Source organism: Pongo pygmaeus, chromosome 8, assembly GCF_028885625.2.
Source record: "Pongo pygmaeus isolate AG05252 chromosome 8, NHGRI_mPonPyg2-v2.0_pri, whole genome shotgun sequence".
Classification (NCBI taxonomy): Eukaryota; Metazoa; Chordata; class Mammalia; order Primates; family Hominidae; genus Pongo; species Pongo pygmaeus.
The window spans coordinates 49,637,419-49,654,501 of record NC_072381.2 but is presented as its reverse complement, the minus strand read 5'-3'; the positions used below and the strand labels follow the sequence as shown (position 1 = coordinate 49,654,501).

At 38.7% G+C, this 17,083-nt stretch overlaps 1 protein-coding gene across 1 annotated transcript in view; it reads left to right on the top strand.

The window, feature by feature from the left end:
• Positions 1-380: 380 nt before the first annotated feature.
• Positions 381-17,083, top strand: part of LOC129045013 (cubilin-like) — a 122,473-nt gene continuing 105,770 nt past the window's right edge. The window contains 2 exon segments of the mRNA XM_054503311.1: positions 381-440; positions 3,311-3,589. Coding sequence (XP_054359286.1) covers positions 381-440; positions 3,311-3,589 — 339 coding nt within the window.

Genomic DNA, 17,083 nt, shown 5'->3' with positions numbered 1-17,083 from the left:
AGGAAATACAGGTCTGGGGTCTGAGGTGGTAATGGTACCAGTGCCCAGGGCACAGGCACCACCATGGACAAATTGGTAATGGTATGCCATGTCAGATGCTTGTAGAGCAGCCAGGGCTCTGGGGATGAGAACATGGACATGCACAGAGCTACAGTGCCTCTGGGGTCAGGTTAATCCTAGTTCTCTATGGCAGCTGAACTGGTGCCCTAAGCACAGGCACAAACAGAGAGATCTTGGTCCAAAGAACCAGGGTGCAAGCTAGCTCACCATGGTGGCTCTTGTGTATGAAGCATGAGTCTGTGCAGCCTTGCTTCAGAAACAGATTCAGAGCATAAGCTAGCTCACAATGGCAGCTGAGCTGGTATCTAAACTGTGGGCACATGCAGAGAGACCTTGGCTCCAGGGTCCAGGATGTGAACCAGTGTCTGAGGCATAGTCAGGTATGGTACAGCCACAGAACTGGTGTCTGAAGTGTGGGCACTCATGGAGCAGCTGAGGCTCAGAAGTCAGGGCCATACGAAGAGTTGGTTGAGATGGCAGCTCTGGTCCCAGAGTGGCATAACAGCAGCTGCTTTTGGGGAGACAGATATGTACAGCCCCATCTTCCTCTCTGGGGGTTCCTGGCAGGAATGTCAGTGTCCTCTGCAGAGCAGGCCACTGGGAGCCATGGTGGTTCCCACCACATAGCTGATACCAATAGATCCCACCTTTCTTCTTTGTTCCTAGCCATCTCCTGGTATCTCAGGTATGCCAGTCTCACCAGTGGTCCTTTCTGCATGAATATTCTCTTTTCACTCCATGGTATTGCTGTAGATTATTAAATGGGCCCCTGAGTCCTCTCAGGCCCATTTTGATTTGTGGATACCAGTATATATTTGGTTTTTTGGGGGAGGTGAGGGCTGAAGGGTGATACCTCTTACTCTGCCATCTTGGTAAAGAGGGACTATTATTTTTCATTATAAAACTTTCAACAATATGTAAAACTTTCAGAACTATGGAATTTTTTATTAAGGTAAATGTACATATAAAATTAATCATTTAAAAGTGAACAATTCAGTGGCATGCAGTACGTTCAAAATGTTATGCAACCACCACCTCTATCTAGTTCCAAAACATTTTTATAATATCATCTCCAAAGGAATCTCCATACCCATTAAGCTATTGCTGCCTGTTCCCCTACCTTCACAATTTATCTCCGAGGTATATACCCCCAAAGACTTGAAAACAAGTACTCAAACAAATAAATGTACACACATGTTCATAACAGTACTATTCACAATAGCCAAAAGGCAGAAATAGCTCAAACGTGTATCAACAAATAAATGAATTAAAAATTGTGGAATATCTTTAGTATACTAAATTGTAGTAAACAAATTGGGTTAATCACAAACAATGCAATTATTTTTAAGCTATGTAACTTTCTATGTGTAGATAAAAGTAAATGAAAACATTGTATACATTTTCCATTTATTTCAAAGTAGATAATCAAATATGATTCACTATGTCAGACTACCAATGTTTAAAAATGTTAAAGGCAAAAAAAGCAATGACCACTCAGTTCATTGGTATTGCTCTGTCAGTTCCTTTAGCAATGTGAACACTGCAAATGTGAGAAAAAGAAACGAGTCTACACAAAGTTGTATGAAAATCCTTATATACACATAGGGTGAACAAAAATTTGGGTTCTGCTAGTTGACTGAAGTGTGTTTTCCTAATTCTTACATAATTATGTCCCTCAAACTTTCCCATCATAGTCTTTTATTATCCCCACTGTAGTGGGATTGATAAGGAATCAGAGAGACCGATGGGGTTGAGGAGGATATTTATTATTTAGGTGTGCCAGCACAGTCAGATTAACATCCAAGGGACTGAGCCCTGAACAAACAGTTAAGTTATCTTTTAAGCATTTCGTGAGGTGGGGGGAGACCTGTGCAGGGGAAATATATTACGGAAGCAAGAAACAAAGAGAGTTATTTAATTAATTGAGACATGCGTTACAACATTTCTTACTTTCCAAGGAAAAGCATGTTTTATGGCTTGAGTTTATCTGTCTAGTGACCTTGCAGCTGTACAGCTAGAGAAACAGGGTCTTCACAATGCCTGGGAAAGGAGGAGGGATAAGGCTTACTAGCCACACTAAAACAGGCAGTTAATTTTTAAAGGAATCCAGCTTTTTCTCTTTCTCAGGGGGAATTGGGCTTTCTTACATACAACTGAGTTTCTGCTTACACATTCTTTAATTTCTTTTGATTCCTGTTCCACCACAATCACAGAAATATGTGGTCAAAACAAAACATGATCATTGCCATTGACCAAGTACACAAAACAAATCCTAGCTCCAAGGTTTTGTCTCTAATTCATTTCCTATCAAAATCTTGAATAACTAAATTTCAGTTGTAGCATAAGTCCTTCCATTAAAACATCTCATCAACTTCTCTCTGCCATTCTCAAATTATATTTCTGTTACAGCATGTTTCTGTGTCACATTCAGTATCAATAGCGTCACTTCACATTAGTACTAAAATGAACATCCCGAGGTGACACAACCAAACCTCTCATTCCACAAATGAAGAGACTTGTTCATACATTCATTTGGAGAGATTTCACAGTCACAGAATTCTTCCCACCTCTGATTATATTTCTCCCAATTCCTTTAAACTTTCTGTAGTAGGGAAACAAATATTAACGATTTAATTCCTTGTTCCAAAAATTGTAATGTTTCTCTCCCTGTGCTGCTTCATTTTCAGGTCTGTGGGCACTGAAATCAATCTTGCAAACCAATGAAACCAACAAGGACTTGCAAATTCATCTAGAGACAGTTATATGTTTTTATCATAGTGGGAACAAAAACTGTAAAGATTTATATACAGAATATTCAACATTGAAAGCAATCGTACTGAGTCATCTTAAGTAATTATATTGATATCCTGACAGTTGTGTATATATGTTTCCTTCAAAACTTCACACAATGACCATGTTATATCTACCCTTGAACTAACTTGATACTCTTAATACTTATGAAGTTTGTTCTTCATCCCTTTGCACTTACCACAAGTAGATACTTAAAACTACATCATTTCATCTTTGAAATTCCACATGCATCAAACAGACTCATGTATATGAGGTTCTTCACTAAAATTTGTTGAATCCTATTTATTTAAAACTAGTAAAAAGATTCAGGAAGATACTTTCATCTCAAAATAGGGTAATATAAGAGCTTTCAGGTTGAATTATTAGATAAATTAGCCCTTATTCTAAGAAAAAACAAACAGAAACTAAAAAACCCACAATTTGCAAATTTTTTATAAAGGATTCCAGAAACAGGAGAGAGATTGGATTAGATCAAGGAGAAGGTGCATTCCTTCACTGGGAGGTTGTGATTCTGTTTTTACAATTTCACTCTGGACCAAGCATCCCTCAGAGCCTGGTGGACCTGCTTGTTCCGCAGAGTGTAAATGATCGGGTTCAGCAGCGGCGTCACCACTGTGTTCACAAGAGCAGCCTCTCTGTTGGAGTCCAGCCTATCCATTTGCTTCGGCTTCACATATATGAAGACACAGCTGCCATACACCAGAGAGAGGACAATGAGGTGAGAGGAGCAGGTGGAGAAAGCTTTCTGCCGCTCCTTGGCTGACAGAAGTCATACAATTGTGACTACTATGTTGCCGTATGCAATGATGGTTATAATGAGGGATGTGAAAAGAATGAATGACACAAGGCCAAAGGCCAACATTTCAGTAGATCTGGTGTCAGAACAGGAGAGTTGGATCAGAGGGCCGGGGTCACAGAAGAAGTGAGGGATGACATGGGGTCTGCAGAAAGATAACTGGGAAACCTTCACCATGAGACCAGTGATGAGAGTGAAGCCCATGATAAAGCAGGCAGTGACCAGGTGGAAGCATGTCCTCAGACTCATGATGGTGGGGTAATGCAGAGGCTTGCAAATGGCCAGGTATCAATCCAAGGACATCGCAGCCATAAGGAAGAAAATTGTTGACCCAAGAAATAAAAATGAAAAGGACTGCATGAGACAAGTAGTAAAGGGGATTATTTGCCTGCCTGAAAGAAAGATGACTAGAAGTTTAGGAATAACTGTGGTGATAAAACAGCATTCACAGAAGGAAAAACTGCTGAGGAAGAAATACATAGGTGTCTGGAGGTGATGGTCAGCCCAGGTGTTGGTGATTATGAGCATGTTTGCCATGATGGAGGCCAGGTATGCCAGCAGGTGCACCAGGAAAAGGACATTCCCCAGATGCTGGACAGCAGGAAATCCCTCCAGGATAAACTCCTGGACTACTGCCCTGTTCCTTGCTTCTCCCATCATTGGTTTTCCATTTCTTCAATCAACTTTTAGTGAGCTATTTTACAGTGTCATGACTAAAGAATGGAGAGCTTTATTTTATTAAACATGTAAAACAGTATCTGTGTGGCAATTGGACTGTTTATTTTCAAACATTATATTTTATGTAATTTTTGTTATGTAAACATTATGATTTTTATCTATGAATATACTTATATTACATGCAGCCCAAAATAACTGTGCATGTATCTATTAGTCTTCATAAAGGATAATGTAATTTTAAAAGTATTAGTCATTTTCCTATACAGTTTATTGCCAAGCAGGAAAAAAATCCCTTCTTTTACTTACGTATCTGATCATGTAACACATTGCTGAGAAGACACCACTCATGGCATGCAGTCACAAGATGAATATTGCAAAAATAAATGTGTAACTTAAAACAAAACTTGAGGTCATTGAAGTCTGTCATCCCACAAAAAGTATTTCTTCATCATGTCTTAGGTTTTGTTTCCATCTTGGGGGAATCATAATACCATATATAGGAAAAATACTCTGGCCCCAACTGCAGCCCTCTGAGGTGAGCTAGACTAAAAGAGTCACAGACAAACTCTATCGGGGCCATTTTGACCTTTGCTGAATTTGTTTTTCTCTTCATGCCATGCTAAGTTGTCAGTCCAGGGAAGAATATATTCTGACCCTTCCAGTTCACTAGTTACACTTTCATCTAGAATAAAGCCACCTAGAGACCAATGTCCCTCTAGGATCCCTGGTGGCTACTAATTGGGCCTGTTGGAAATAGAAATTTATTACACAAGCTTCATAGTTACACTTTAATTATGTGTGCAGATATATTTAAGGAATGACAACCAAAATATAAAAAGAAGGGTTATGGCCGGGCACGGTGGCTCATGCCTGTAATCCCAGCACTTTGGGAGGCCAAGGCAGGCAGATCATGAGGTCAGAAGTTTGAGACCAGCCTGACCAACATGGTGAAACCCCATCTCTACTAGAAATACAAAAATTAGCTGGGCATGGTGGCACACGCCTGTAATCCCAGCTACTCAGGAGGCTGAGGCAGGAGAATCACTTGAACCCAGGAGGTGGAAGTTGCAGTGAGCTGAGACTGTGCCACTGTACTCCAGCCTGAGCAACTGAGCAACAGAGCAAGACTCCGTCTCAAAAAAAAAAAAAAAAAAAAAGAAGGGTTGTATGACTTGACCACAGCAATTATTTTCTGATTCATGCTCCTTGCTGTTGTCCACCTAGGTAGAATATTATTTTTCATATGTTTAACATTGGACTGTCTCTTGACACCAGTCAGGATCCACCAGGACCAATGGGCAGACTCCAGACACACCAGACATCATTAGGAGATGAACAAAGCCATCTAGAGACCAATGTCCCTCTAGGATCCTTGGTGGCTGCTAATTGGGAAATAAAAAACAAATTGAACTGAATGAAATAAAAATATAACACTCGTGTGGCACTGTTGGAAATAGAAATTTATTATACAAGTGTCATAGCTACTGTTTCATTATGTGTGCAAATATATTTAAGGAATGACAACCACAACATATAAAGAAGGGCTGTATGACTTCAATGCAGCAATTATTTTCTGATTCATGCTCCTTGCTGTTGTCCACCTAGGCAAAATAAATATTATTTTTCATCCTTTAAATTTATAAACTTCTCTTAGGTGAGCTTTTGTCACTCTGGTCAACTAATGTTCATCTCAGATCTCTGAACTCACTGTCTAATTTAGCCAAGCCCAATACTCCTACTCTTTTTAGTGTGTGAGATCAGATTGAAGAGGAATAGAGTCTGTTTGAGTTCACAGAAAATGAGTGGAAAGATGTTCCAGTCACACTGAGGCCATGTACTCACCCCAAGCAGTCATAGCAACCAGAGCTTTAGCTCCTGCTTTCCAAAAAACCAAGATGCTGTTCCAGGCCACTGGAAGTGTAAGAAAATAAACACTTCCGTTTCAGATGTCCCTAATTTGTCCCAGAGAAAAGTTCAACATGTGCATCATGCCTTCTAAGCATAATTCATCAATGAATTCAGAGCTTTCCTAAACTGAGATAAGAGAAAGTGATACCTTCACGGCCACCTTGCTTGATGAAATCCTGGGAAAGAAAGGAAACAGCACACTTTCCCAACATCCTGCAGGAGCCTGGGAATGAGATCACTTGGAATTCCAAAAAGTTTCCACACTCTCTTTGTAGGCCCTAGGTTCCCCCAGACCACCATCCTCCTCCTGTGCCTGCCAACACCAGCAGGAGATGGTAATTGCTGGGCAAATACTCCAGGGCAGAGTGGGAGACAACAACATCTTCACTTAAACTGGTGTCTTGTACATAAATAATATCTCTCCAAAGTGCATGCAAGCACACTGAGTTTGCCACTCCCTGACCTCTCCAGACTGGAAGAATACCCACACTATTGAAAGCAGAAATAAAAGTGATATGAATTTCCCTTACCATATGTTTAACATTGGACTGTCTCTTGATACCAGTCAGGATCCACCAGGACCAATGGGCAGACTCCAGACACACCAGGATATCATCATTAGGAGATGAACAAAGCCATCTAGAGACCAATGTCCCTCTAGGATCCCTGGTGGCTGCTAATTGGGAACTGTTGGAAATAGAAATTTATTACACAAGCATCGTAGTTACTCTTTCATTATGTGTCCAAATATTATCATATGAAAATGTCTGAAAGTGTCCTCCATGAAAATCTTTAAAAATGGAGTACATATAATTCCCCAAGTTTATAAAGTTCCAGATTGCATTATGCTACTAAGACGGGGTTGAAAGGTCAAGTGAGGAACTTAGAGCTTCACCTGGCAGTAATGAGGTGGATGTCCCCTTTACTCGGCCAGAGCAGTGTCAAAGAAAGCCAGATAAAATGTAAGGTTTAAATAAGGCCAGTGCCTCATAACATAAAACCCACAATGTCCAGGTGTTATTTGAAAACCACTTGTTATGCCAGGAACTAGGAAGATCTCAACTTAAATTTAAAAAGAAAATCAATAGACACCAACATTAAAATGACAGGGATATTAGAACTATATGACAAAGAGTTTAAAGCAGCCATCACAAAAGTGCTTCAATAAGCAATTACAAATATGCTTGAAATACATTTTAAAAATAGAGTCTCAGCAAAAAATAGAAAGTTTCATCCAAGATAGAGAAAACATAAAGAAGAACCAAATAAAATTTTGGAACTGAAAAATAGAGTAAATTAAAATTTTAAAACAGTGGAAGGATTCAACAGCAGAATAGAGAGGACAAAGGGAAAATCAATTAACTGATAGATAAAACAATAGAATTTACTCAATTTGGGCAACACAAAGAATATATACTGAGGCCAGGTGTGGTGGCTCATGCCTGTAATCCTAGCACTTTGGGAGACCAAAGTGGGTGAATTTCCTGAGCTCAGGAGTTCCAGACCAGCCAGGGCAACATGGTGAAAAACCCATTTCTATTAAAAATACAAAAACTTAGCTAAGCACGGTGGTGCATGCCTGTAGTCTCGGCTGCTAGAGAGGCTGAGGCAGGAGAATCACTTGAGCCTGGGAGGCAGAGGTTGCAGTGAGCTGAGATTGTGCCATTGCACTCCAGCCTGGGTGACAGAGCAAAACTCTGTCTCACACACACACACACACAAAAATATATATATATATATACTGAAAAAAAAACAAACAAAAAAAACCCAAAAGGAAATAATAGAGACTCATGGGTCTGTAGGACTATAACAAATGATCCAATATTTATGTAATATATATATATATATTCTACACATTCTATATATATTCTCTATATGTATAGAATGTGTATCCCAAACAATGGAACTGCAAAAGATTTGAAACAATGTGGTAGAATTGAATGGAGAAAAAAATAAATTTGCAATTACAGTTTTAGACTTCACTATTCTTCTCTCAATAACTGATAGAACAACTAGACAAAAATACAGAGTAACTCAATACCACCAATCACCAATAAAGCCTATCCAACAAAATAAAACACTCTACCCAATGATAGTAGAATTCACATTCTTTTCATGTGCCCATCAAACATACACCAACCACACACACTACACTACAAATAACATACACTAATTACATTCTGGGCCACAAAACAAATTCCAATAAATTTTAAATAATTGAAATCATACAGAATGTGTTATACCACCACTATTCAATCATTAACAAAAAGATAACAGGAAATTAACAGAAATCAATAGTAGAAAGATAACAGGAAAAAAATCTCCAAATGCTTGGAAACTAAACAACATACTTCTAACTAGTCAATGGGTCAAGGAGGAAGTCTCAGAGGAAATAAAAAACAAATTGAACTGAATGAAATAAAAATATAACACTCGTGTGGCACATCCTAAGTACATATATTAAAAAAGGAAAAGCCTCAATATCCTAAGCTCCCAATTCAAGAGCCCAGGGGCTCTTTAGTCAGCAGGTGATGAACCCTGACAGGTCTCTGTGTGACATAGCAGCACTGAGTTCATTCCTCCTGTCACTGTGCTCTCCTCCCAAGCGAACAGATTTCTCTACATTGTATGGCTCTACTGGGAGCTGGGGAAGGGATGGCTCAAGCATTCCCTTAGCTGCCCCAGCTTGTGTTTAGTAAGTTGCATGCTCCACCAGTCCACTGGCTCTGAGCCCAGCTCAGCACTAGGATGTGCCTGGGAATTGCAAACCTTATGGCCAAAACAGCCCCTCAAGTTCACTTAGGGCCCCAGGGTACTTTAGCAAGGCTTGTTGGAACTGAAGCTCTAACTCCTGAGATGGGAAATTCCCCTCTGGCCAGGACCAATTGAAATTCTCCTTCTGTAGGCAGATGTCAGCTCAGTATAGCCTGGTTCTGCTTTCCACTGTGAGAAGGTAGCACTGAGCTCAATGCAAAGCCTTTAGACTGCTGTGCTCTCCCTCTCCAAAGCACACAGATTCTCTGTGCTGTGTGCTGCTGCTGGGGGATAGGGGAGAGGGTGGCATCAGCAATACAAGATGGTCTTTTCTATCATCTTCAATGTCTCTTTCAGCAATATGAAGTTAAAGCCAGATATTGTGATTGTTCACCTGATTTGGGGTTCTCGTGATGGTGCTTTATGTGTGTAGTTAGCTGTGAAAATTTGGTGTTCCTGCAGAAGGAATGAATGGTGTAGGCTTCTATTTGGCCTTCTTGCTCTGCTCTTTCTTCTTTGATTTCTTTCATTAGCATTTTATAGTTTTGGCATACACGTTCTGTACATGTTTGTTTAGATTCACATTGGAGTATTTCATTTTATTTGGTGATTGTAAATGGTACTGTTTTAGTTTCAATGTCCACACATTCATTGTTAGTATACAGAAATATAATTAATTTTTGTATATTAATCTTGTATCCTGCAGCCTTGCTGAACTCACTCATTGGTTGTTGATGTTTGTAAACTTTTTTGTGTATATAAATTAGTTGGAATTTTCTAAATAGGCAATCATGTCATCTGCAAATAGTAACAGCTTTATTTTTCCTTTTGATCTATGTGTCTTTTGTTTCTTTGTTATGTCTCATAGCACTGGCTAGACTTGCAGTGCTATGTCGGATATAAGTAGGGAGTGGGCATTCTTACCTTGTTCCTGATCCTCAGGGGAAACCATTCAGTATTTCACTCTTAAGTTTGTTGTTAGCTGTGGGTTTTTTGTAGCAAGTTGAGGATGTTCCCTTATATTCCTATTTTTCTGAGAGTTTTAATATAAGTAAAACTTTGACAAATGCTTTTCTGTAGCCAATAATAGGATCATGTGAATTTTCTTCTTTAGCTTCTTAATATGGTAGATTACATTGATTTCTGAATATTAAACCTGCCATGCATACTTGGAATAAACCCCACTTTTTCATAGTGTATAGTTCTTTGTATATGTCACTGTATTCTATTTGTTAAATTTATTAAGAATTTTGTATCTATATTTGTGAGAGACATTGGCCTCTAGTTTTCTTTTTGTACTATCACTGTCTAGTTTTGAAATAGAGTAATAATAGCTTCATAAAATGAATTATAAAGCTTTTGTGTCTCTTCTATTTCTTTGTAAGATATTTCATAAAATTGGTGCTTTTTTTTTTTTTTTTGAGATGGCGTCTCACTCTGTCACCAGGCTGGAGTGCAGTAGTGTGATCTCAGCTCACTGCAACTTCCGTCTCCTAGGTTCAAGTGATTCTCCTGCTTCAGCCTCCCAAGCAGCTGAGATTACAGGTGCCTGCCACCTAATTTTTGTATTTTTAGTAGAGACAGGGTTTCTCCATGTGGGCCAGCATGGTCTTCATCTCTTGACCTCATGATCTGCCCACCTCAGCTTCCCAAAGTGCTGGAATTACAGGCATGAGCCACTATGCCCAGCCACAACCCAATTTTTCCTAAAAGATATGGATATTTCTTTTTGAGAGTTTTAAAATTTTGAATGCAATTTTCTTATTTGATATAGGATTATTTAAATAATTTATTTCATATTAAGCAAGTTGTGGTATTGGTTCATCTCCTTGAAGTTGTCAAATTTATGTCTTTAGTGTTTTTAGCATTCCCTTATTATCTTTTTAATGTTTGTAGGGTCTCTATTAATGTCTCCTGTTTCATTACTGGTATTGATGATTTGAGTCTTCTCTCTTTCTTCATTGTCAGTCTTGCTAGAGTTTTTCAAGTTTATTTATTTTTTCAAAGAACCAGCTCTTTTTAATTGATTCTCTCTTTTATTTTTCTGTTTTTAATTTTATTGATTTCTGCTCTTATAACTATTATTTTCATGTTTTTGCTTGCTTTGAATTTATTTTGCTCTTCTTTGTCTGGGTTCTTGAGGTGGGAGCACCTCAAAAAGTTGGGGGTACAAAGTAAAGTGTGGCATTTGTATTGGTTCTCTTTTTGCTTCAATGTTAGTTTGTTTCTGTAATTAGTGTTAAGTTGTGATCAGCATAAATAATGGGTTATATTATTTGCAAACCTCATGGTAAAATCAAATAAAAAAAAACAGATACACAAAAAATGAAAGGCAAGAAATTAAATCTACTACCAGAGAAAATTGCCTTCATTAAAAGGAAGACAAGAAGGAAGGAAAGAAGAAAGAGAAGACCACAAAATAACCAGAAACAAAAAACAAAATGGCAGAAGTAAGTCCTTACTTATAATTACATTGAAAGTAAATAGACTAAACTCTCCCATTAAAAGACATAGAGTGGCTGAATGGATAAAAAAGCAAGACCCAGTGATCTGTTGTCTACCAAAGCACATTTAACCTATATAGATACACACAGACTGAAAATAAAGGGATGGGAAAAGATATTCCTTGCCAATGAAAACCAAAAAAGAACAGGAGTAGCTACTTTATATCAGTCAAAATAGACTTCAAGACAAAAACTCTAAGAAGAGACAAAGAAAGTCATTATCTAATGATAAAGGGGTAATTATGTAAGAGGATATAACAATTGTAAATATATATGCACTCAACACTGGAGCACTCAGATGTATAAAGCAAATATTATTAGAGTTAAAGAAAGAGACAGACTTTAATACAATAATATATGGAGACTTCTACACTCCAATTTTAGCATTGGACAAATCTTGCAGACAGAACATCAACAAAGAAACATTGGGCTTAATTTACACTGTAGACCAAATAGACCTAATAGATCTTTACAGAACATTTAATCCAATGGCTGTAGAATATATATTTTTATCCTCAGCATATGGATCATTCTTAAGGACAGACAATATGTTAGGTCACAAAACAAGCCTTAAAACATTCAAAAAATTAAAATAATATCAAACCTTCTCTGATCACAATAGAATAAAACTAGAAATCAACAAGAGGAGTTTTAGAAATGATCCAAACACATGGAAATTAAACGGTGTGTTTCTAAATGACCAGGGAGTCAATGAAGTTAAGAAGAAAATTGAAAAATTTCTGGAAACAAATGATAATGGAAACGCAACATACCAAAACCTGTGGGATACAGCAAAAGTAGTACTAATAAAGAAATTTACAGTTATATGTGCTTACATCAGAGAGGAAGAAACGCTTCAAAAAAATAACCTAACATTGCATCTTAAAGAACTAGAAAAGGAAGCAACCTAATACTGTAAGTTAAAGAACTAGAAAAGCAAGCCAAATCCAAAACTAGTAGAAGAAATAAATAAATACCAGAGCAGAAATAAATAAATTTGAAATAAAGAAAATGCAAAAGTCAATAAAACAAAAAGTTGTTTTTTGAAAAGATAAATAAAGTGGACAAACCTTTAGCTAGACTAAGAAAATCAAAAAGAAGACTCATAAATAAAGTCAGAGTTCACAAAGCAGACGTTGCAACTGATGTCACAAAAATTCAAAGGATCATTGGTGGCTACTATGATCAACTGTATGTAAACAACTTGGAAACATTAGAGGAAATGGATGAACTCCTAGACACATACAACCTACCAACAGTGAACCATGCAGAAATAAAAAAACTGAATAGACCAACAATCAGCAAGAAGATCAAAGCTATATTAAAAGTCTCCCAGTAAAGAGAAGCCCGTGGGTGGTGCTTCCAAGACGGCCAAATAGGAACAGCTCCAGTCTGCAGCTCCCAGCAAGATTGATGCAAAAGATGGGTGATTCCTGCATTTCCAACTGAGGTACCTGGTTCATCTCACTGGGACTGGTGGGACAGTGGGTGAAGCCCATGGAGGGTGAGCTAAAGCAGGGCAGGATGTTGCCTCAACCAGGAAGCACAAGGGGTTGGGGGATTTCCCTTTCCTGGCCAAGGAAAGCCATGACAGACTGTACCTGCAGAAACAGTACACTCCTGATCAAATACTGCACTTTCCTGCAGTCTTAGCAACCAGCAGACCAGAAGATACCCTCCTGTACCTGGCTTAGAGGGTCCCACGCCCATGGAGCCTTGCTCACTGCTAGTGCAGCAGTCTGAGATTGACCTGAGATGCTGCAGATTGGTGGGTGGAGGGGAGTCAGCCATTGCTGAGGCTTAAGTAGCTCACAGTGTAAACAAAGGGGCCAGGAGAGGCCAGGAAGCATGAACTAGGTGGGGTCCACCTCAGCTCAGCAAAGCCTACTGCTTCTATAGATTCCACCTCTGGGGGCAGGGCATACTAGAACAAAAGGCAGCAGACAGCTTCTGCAGACTTAAACATCCCTGTCTGATGGCTCTGAAGAGAGAAGTGGTTCTCTCAGCACAGCGTTTGAGCTCCAAAAACAGACAGACTGACTACTCAAGTGGGTCCCTGACCCCCATGTAGCCTGACTGGAAAACACCTCCCAGGAGTGGCCAAAAGACAGCCCAAACAGGTAGGTACCCTTCTGGGATGAAGCTTCCAGAGGAAGGATCATGCAGCAATATTTGCTGTTCTGCAGCCTCCAATCATGATACCCAGGCAAACAGGGTCTGGAGTGGACCTCCAGCAAACTCCAATAGACCTGCAGCTGAGGGTCTGACTGTTAGAAGGAAAACTAACAGACAGAAAGGAATAACATCAACATCAACAAAAAGAACATCCACACCAAAACCCCATCTGTAGGTCACCAACATCAAAGAACAAAGGTGGATAAAACCACAAAGATGGGTAGAAACCAGAGCAGAAAAGTTGAAAATTCCAAAAAAAACAGAGTGCCTCTTCTCCTCCAAAGGGTCACAGCTCTTCGCCAGCAAGGGAACAAAAGTGAATGAAGAATGAGTTCGATGAGTTGATAGAAGTAGGCTTCAGAAGGTCAGTAATAACAAACTTCTCTGAGCTAAAGGAGCATGTGCTAACCCATTGTAAGGAAGCTAAAAACCTTGAAAAAAGGTTAGACAAATGGCTAACTAGAATAAGCAGTGTAGAGAAGACCTTAAATGACCTGATGGAGCTGAAAACCATGGCACAAGAACTTCATGACGCATGCACAAGCTTCAGTAGTCGATTCAATCAAGTGGAAGAAAGGATATCAGTGATTGAAGATCAAATTAATGAAATAAAGCTAGAAGACAAGATTAGAGAAAAAAGAGTGAAAAGAAATGATAAAAGCCTCCAAGAAATATGGGACTATGTGAAAAGACCAAATCTATGTCTGATTGGTGTAATGGAAAGTGACAGGGAGAATGGAACCAAGTTAGAAAACACTCTTCAGATATTATCCAGGAGAACTTCCCTAACCTAGCAAGGCAGGCCAGCATTCAAATTCAGGAAATACAGAGAACACCACAAAGATACTCCTCGAGAAGAGCAACCCTAAGACAAATAATTGTCAGATTCACCAAGGTTGAAATGAAGGAAAAAATGTTAAGGGCAGCCAGAGAGAAAGTTTGGGTTACCCACAAAGGGAAGCCCCTCAGACTAACAGTGGATCTCTCAGCAGAAACCCTACAAGCAAGAAGAGAGTGGGGGCAAAATTCAACATTATTAAAGGAAAGAATTTTCAACCCAAAATCTCATATCCAGCCAAACTAAGCTTCATAAGTGAAGGAGAAATAAAATCCTTTACAGAGAAGCAAATGCTCAAAGATTTTGTCACCACCAGGCCTGCCTTACAAGAGTTCCTAAAGGAAGCACTAAATATGGAAAGGAACAATCGGTACCAGCCACTGCAAAAACATGCCAAATGGTAAAGACCATTGACACTATGAAAAAAACTGCATTAATTAATGGGCAAAATCACCAGCTAACATCATGTCAGGATCAAATTCAAACATAACAATATTAACCTTAAATGTAAATGGGCTAAATGCCCCAATTAAAAGACACAGACTGACAAATTGGATAAAGAGTCAAGACACATTGGTGTGCTGTATTCGTTAGACCCATCTCATGTGCAAAGATGCACATAGGCTCAAAATAAAGGGATGGAGGAAGATCTACCAAGTAAATGGAAAGCAAAAAAAAGCAGGGGTTGCAATCCTAGTCTCTGATAAAACAGACTTTAAACCAACAAAGATCAAAAGAGACAAAGAAGGCCACTACATAATGGTAAAGTGATCAATCCATCAAGAAGAGCTAACTATCCTAAATATATAGGCACCCAATACAGGAACATCCAGATTCATAAAGCAAGTCCTTATAGACCTACAAAGAGACTTAGACTCCCACACAATAATAATGGGAAACTTTAACACCTCACTGTCAACATTAGACAGATCAACGAGACAAAAGGTTAACAAGGATATCCAGGACTTGAACTCAACTCTGAACCAAGCAGACCTAATAGACATCTACAGAACTCTACACCCCAAATCAACAGAAAATACATTTTTCTCAGCACCACATCACACTTATTCTAAAATTGACCACATAATTGGGAGTAAAATACTCCTCAGCAAATGTAAGAGAACAGAAATCACAACAAACTGTCTCTCAGACCACAGTGCAATCAAATTAGAACTCAGGATTAATAAACTCATTCAAAACCACACAACTACATAAAAACTGAGCAACCTGCCCCTGAATGACTACTGGGCAAATAACAAAATGGAGGAGCAATTAAAAATGTTCTTTGAAACAAATGAGAAAAAAGACACAACATACCAGAATCTCTGGGACACATTTAAAGCAGTGTGTGGAGGGAAATGTATAGCACTAAATGCCCACAGAGAAAGCAGGAAAGATCTAAAATTGGCACCCTAACATCACAATTAAAGAACTAGAGAAGCAAGAGCAATCACATTCAAAAGCTAGCAGAAGGTAAGAAATAATTAAGATCAGAGCAGAACTGAAGGAGATAGAGACACAAAGAACCCTTCAAAAAATCAATGAATCCAGGAGCTGGTTTTTGAAATGATCAACAAAATTGATAGATCGCTAGCAAGACTAATAAAGAAGAAAAGAGAGAAGAGTCAAATAGATGCAATAAAAAAAGATAAAGGGGGTATCACCACTGAGCCCACAGAAATACAAACTACCATCATAGAATACTATAAACACCTCTATGCAAATAAACTAGAAAATCTAGAAGAAATGGGTAAATTCCTGGACACATACACCCTCCCAAGACTAAACCAGGAAGAAGTTGAATCTCAGATTAGAGCAATAACAGGTTCTGAAATTGAGGCAATAATTAATAGCCAACAAACCAAAAAAAGTCCAGGACCAGATGGATTCACAGCCGAATTCTACCAGAGGTACAAAGAGGAGCTGCTACCATTCCTTCTGAAACTATTTCAATCAATAGAAAAAGAGGGAATCCTCCCTAACTCCCTAACTCATTCTGTGATGCTAGCATCATCCTGATACCAAAGCCTGGAAGAGACACAACAAAAAGAGAAAATTTTAGGCCAATATCCCTGATGAATATCAATGCAAAAATACTCAATAAAATACTGGCAAACTTAATCCAGCAGCACATCAAAAGCTTATCCACCATGATCAAGTTGGCTTCATCCTTGGTATGCAAGGCTGGTTCAACATATGCAAATCAATAAACATAATCCATCACTGAAACAGAACAATGACAAAAACCACATGATTATCTCAATAGATGCAGAAAAGACCTTGGACAAAATTCCACAGCTGTTCGTGCTAAAAAATCTCAATAAACTAGGTATTCATGGAATGTATTTCAAAATAATAAGAGCTATTAATAACAAACCCACAACCAATATCATACTAAATTGGCAAAAACTGGAACCATTCCTTTTGAAATGTGGCACAAGACAAGGATGTTCTCTCTCACGACTCCTATTCAACATAGTGGTGGAAGTTCTGGCCAGGGCAATCAGGAAAGAGAAAGAAATAAAGGGCATTCGATTAGGAAAACAGGAAGTGAAATTG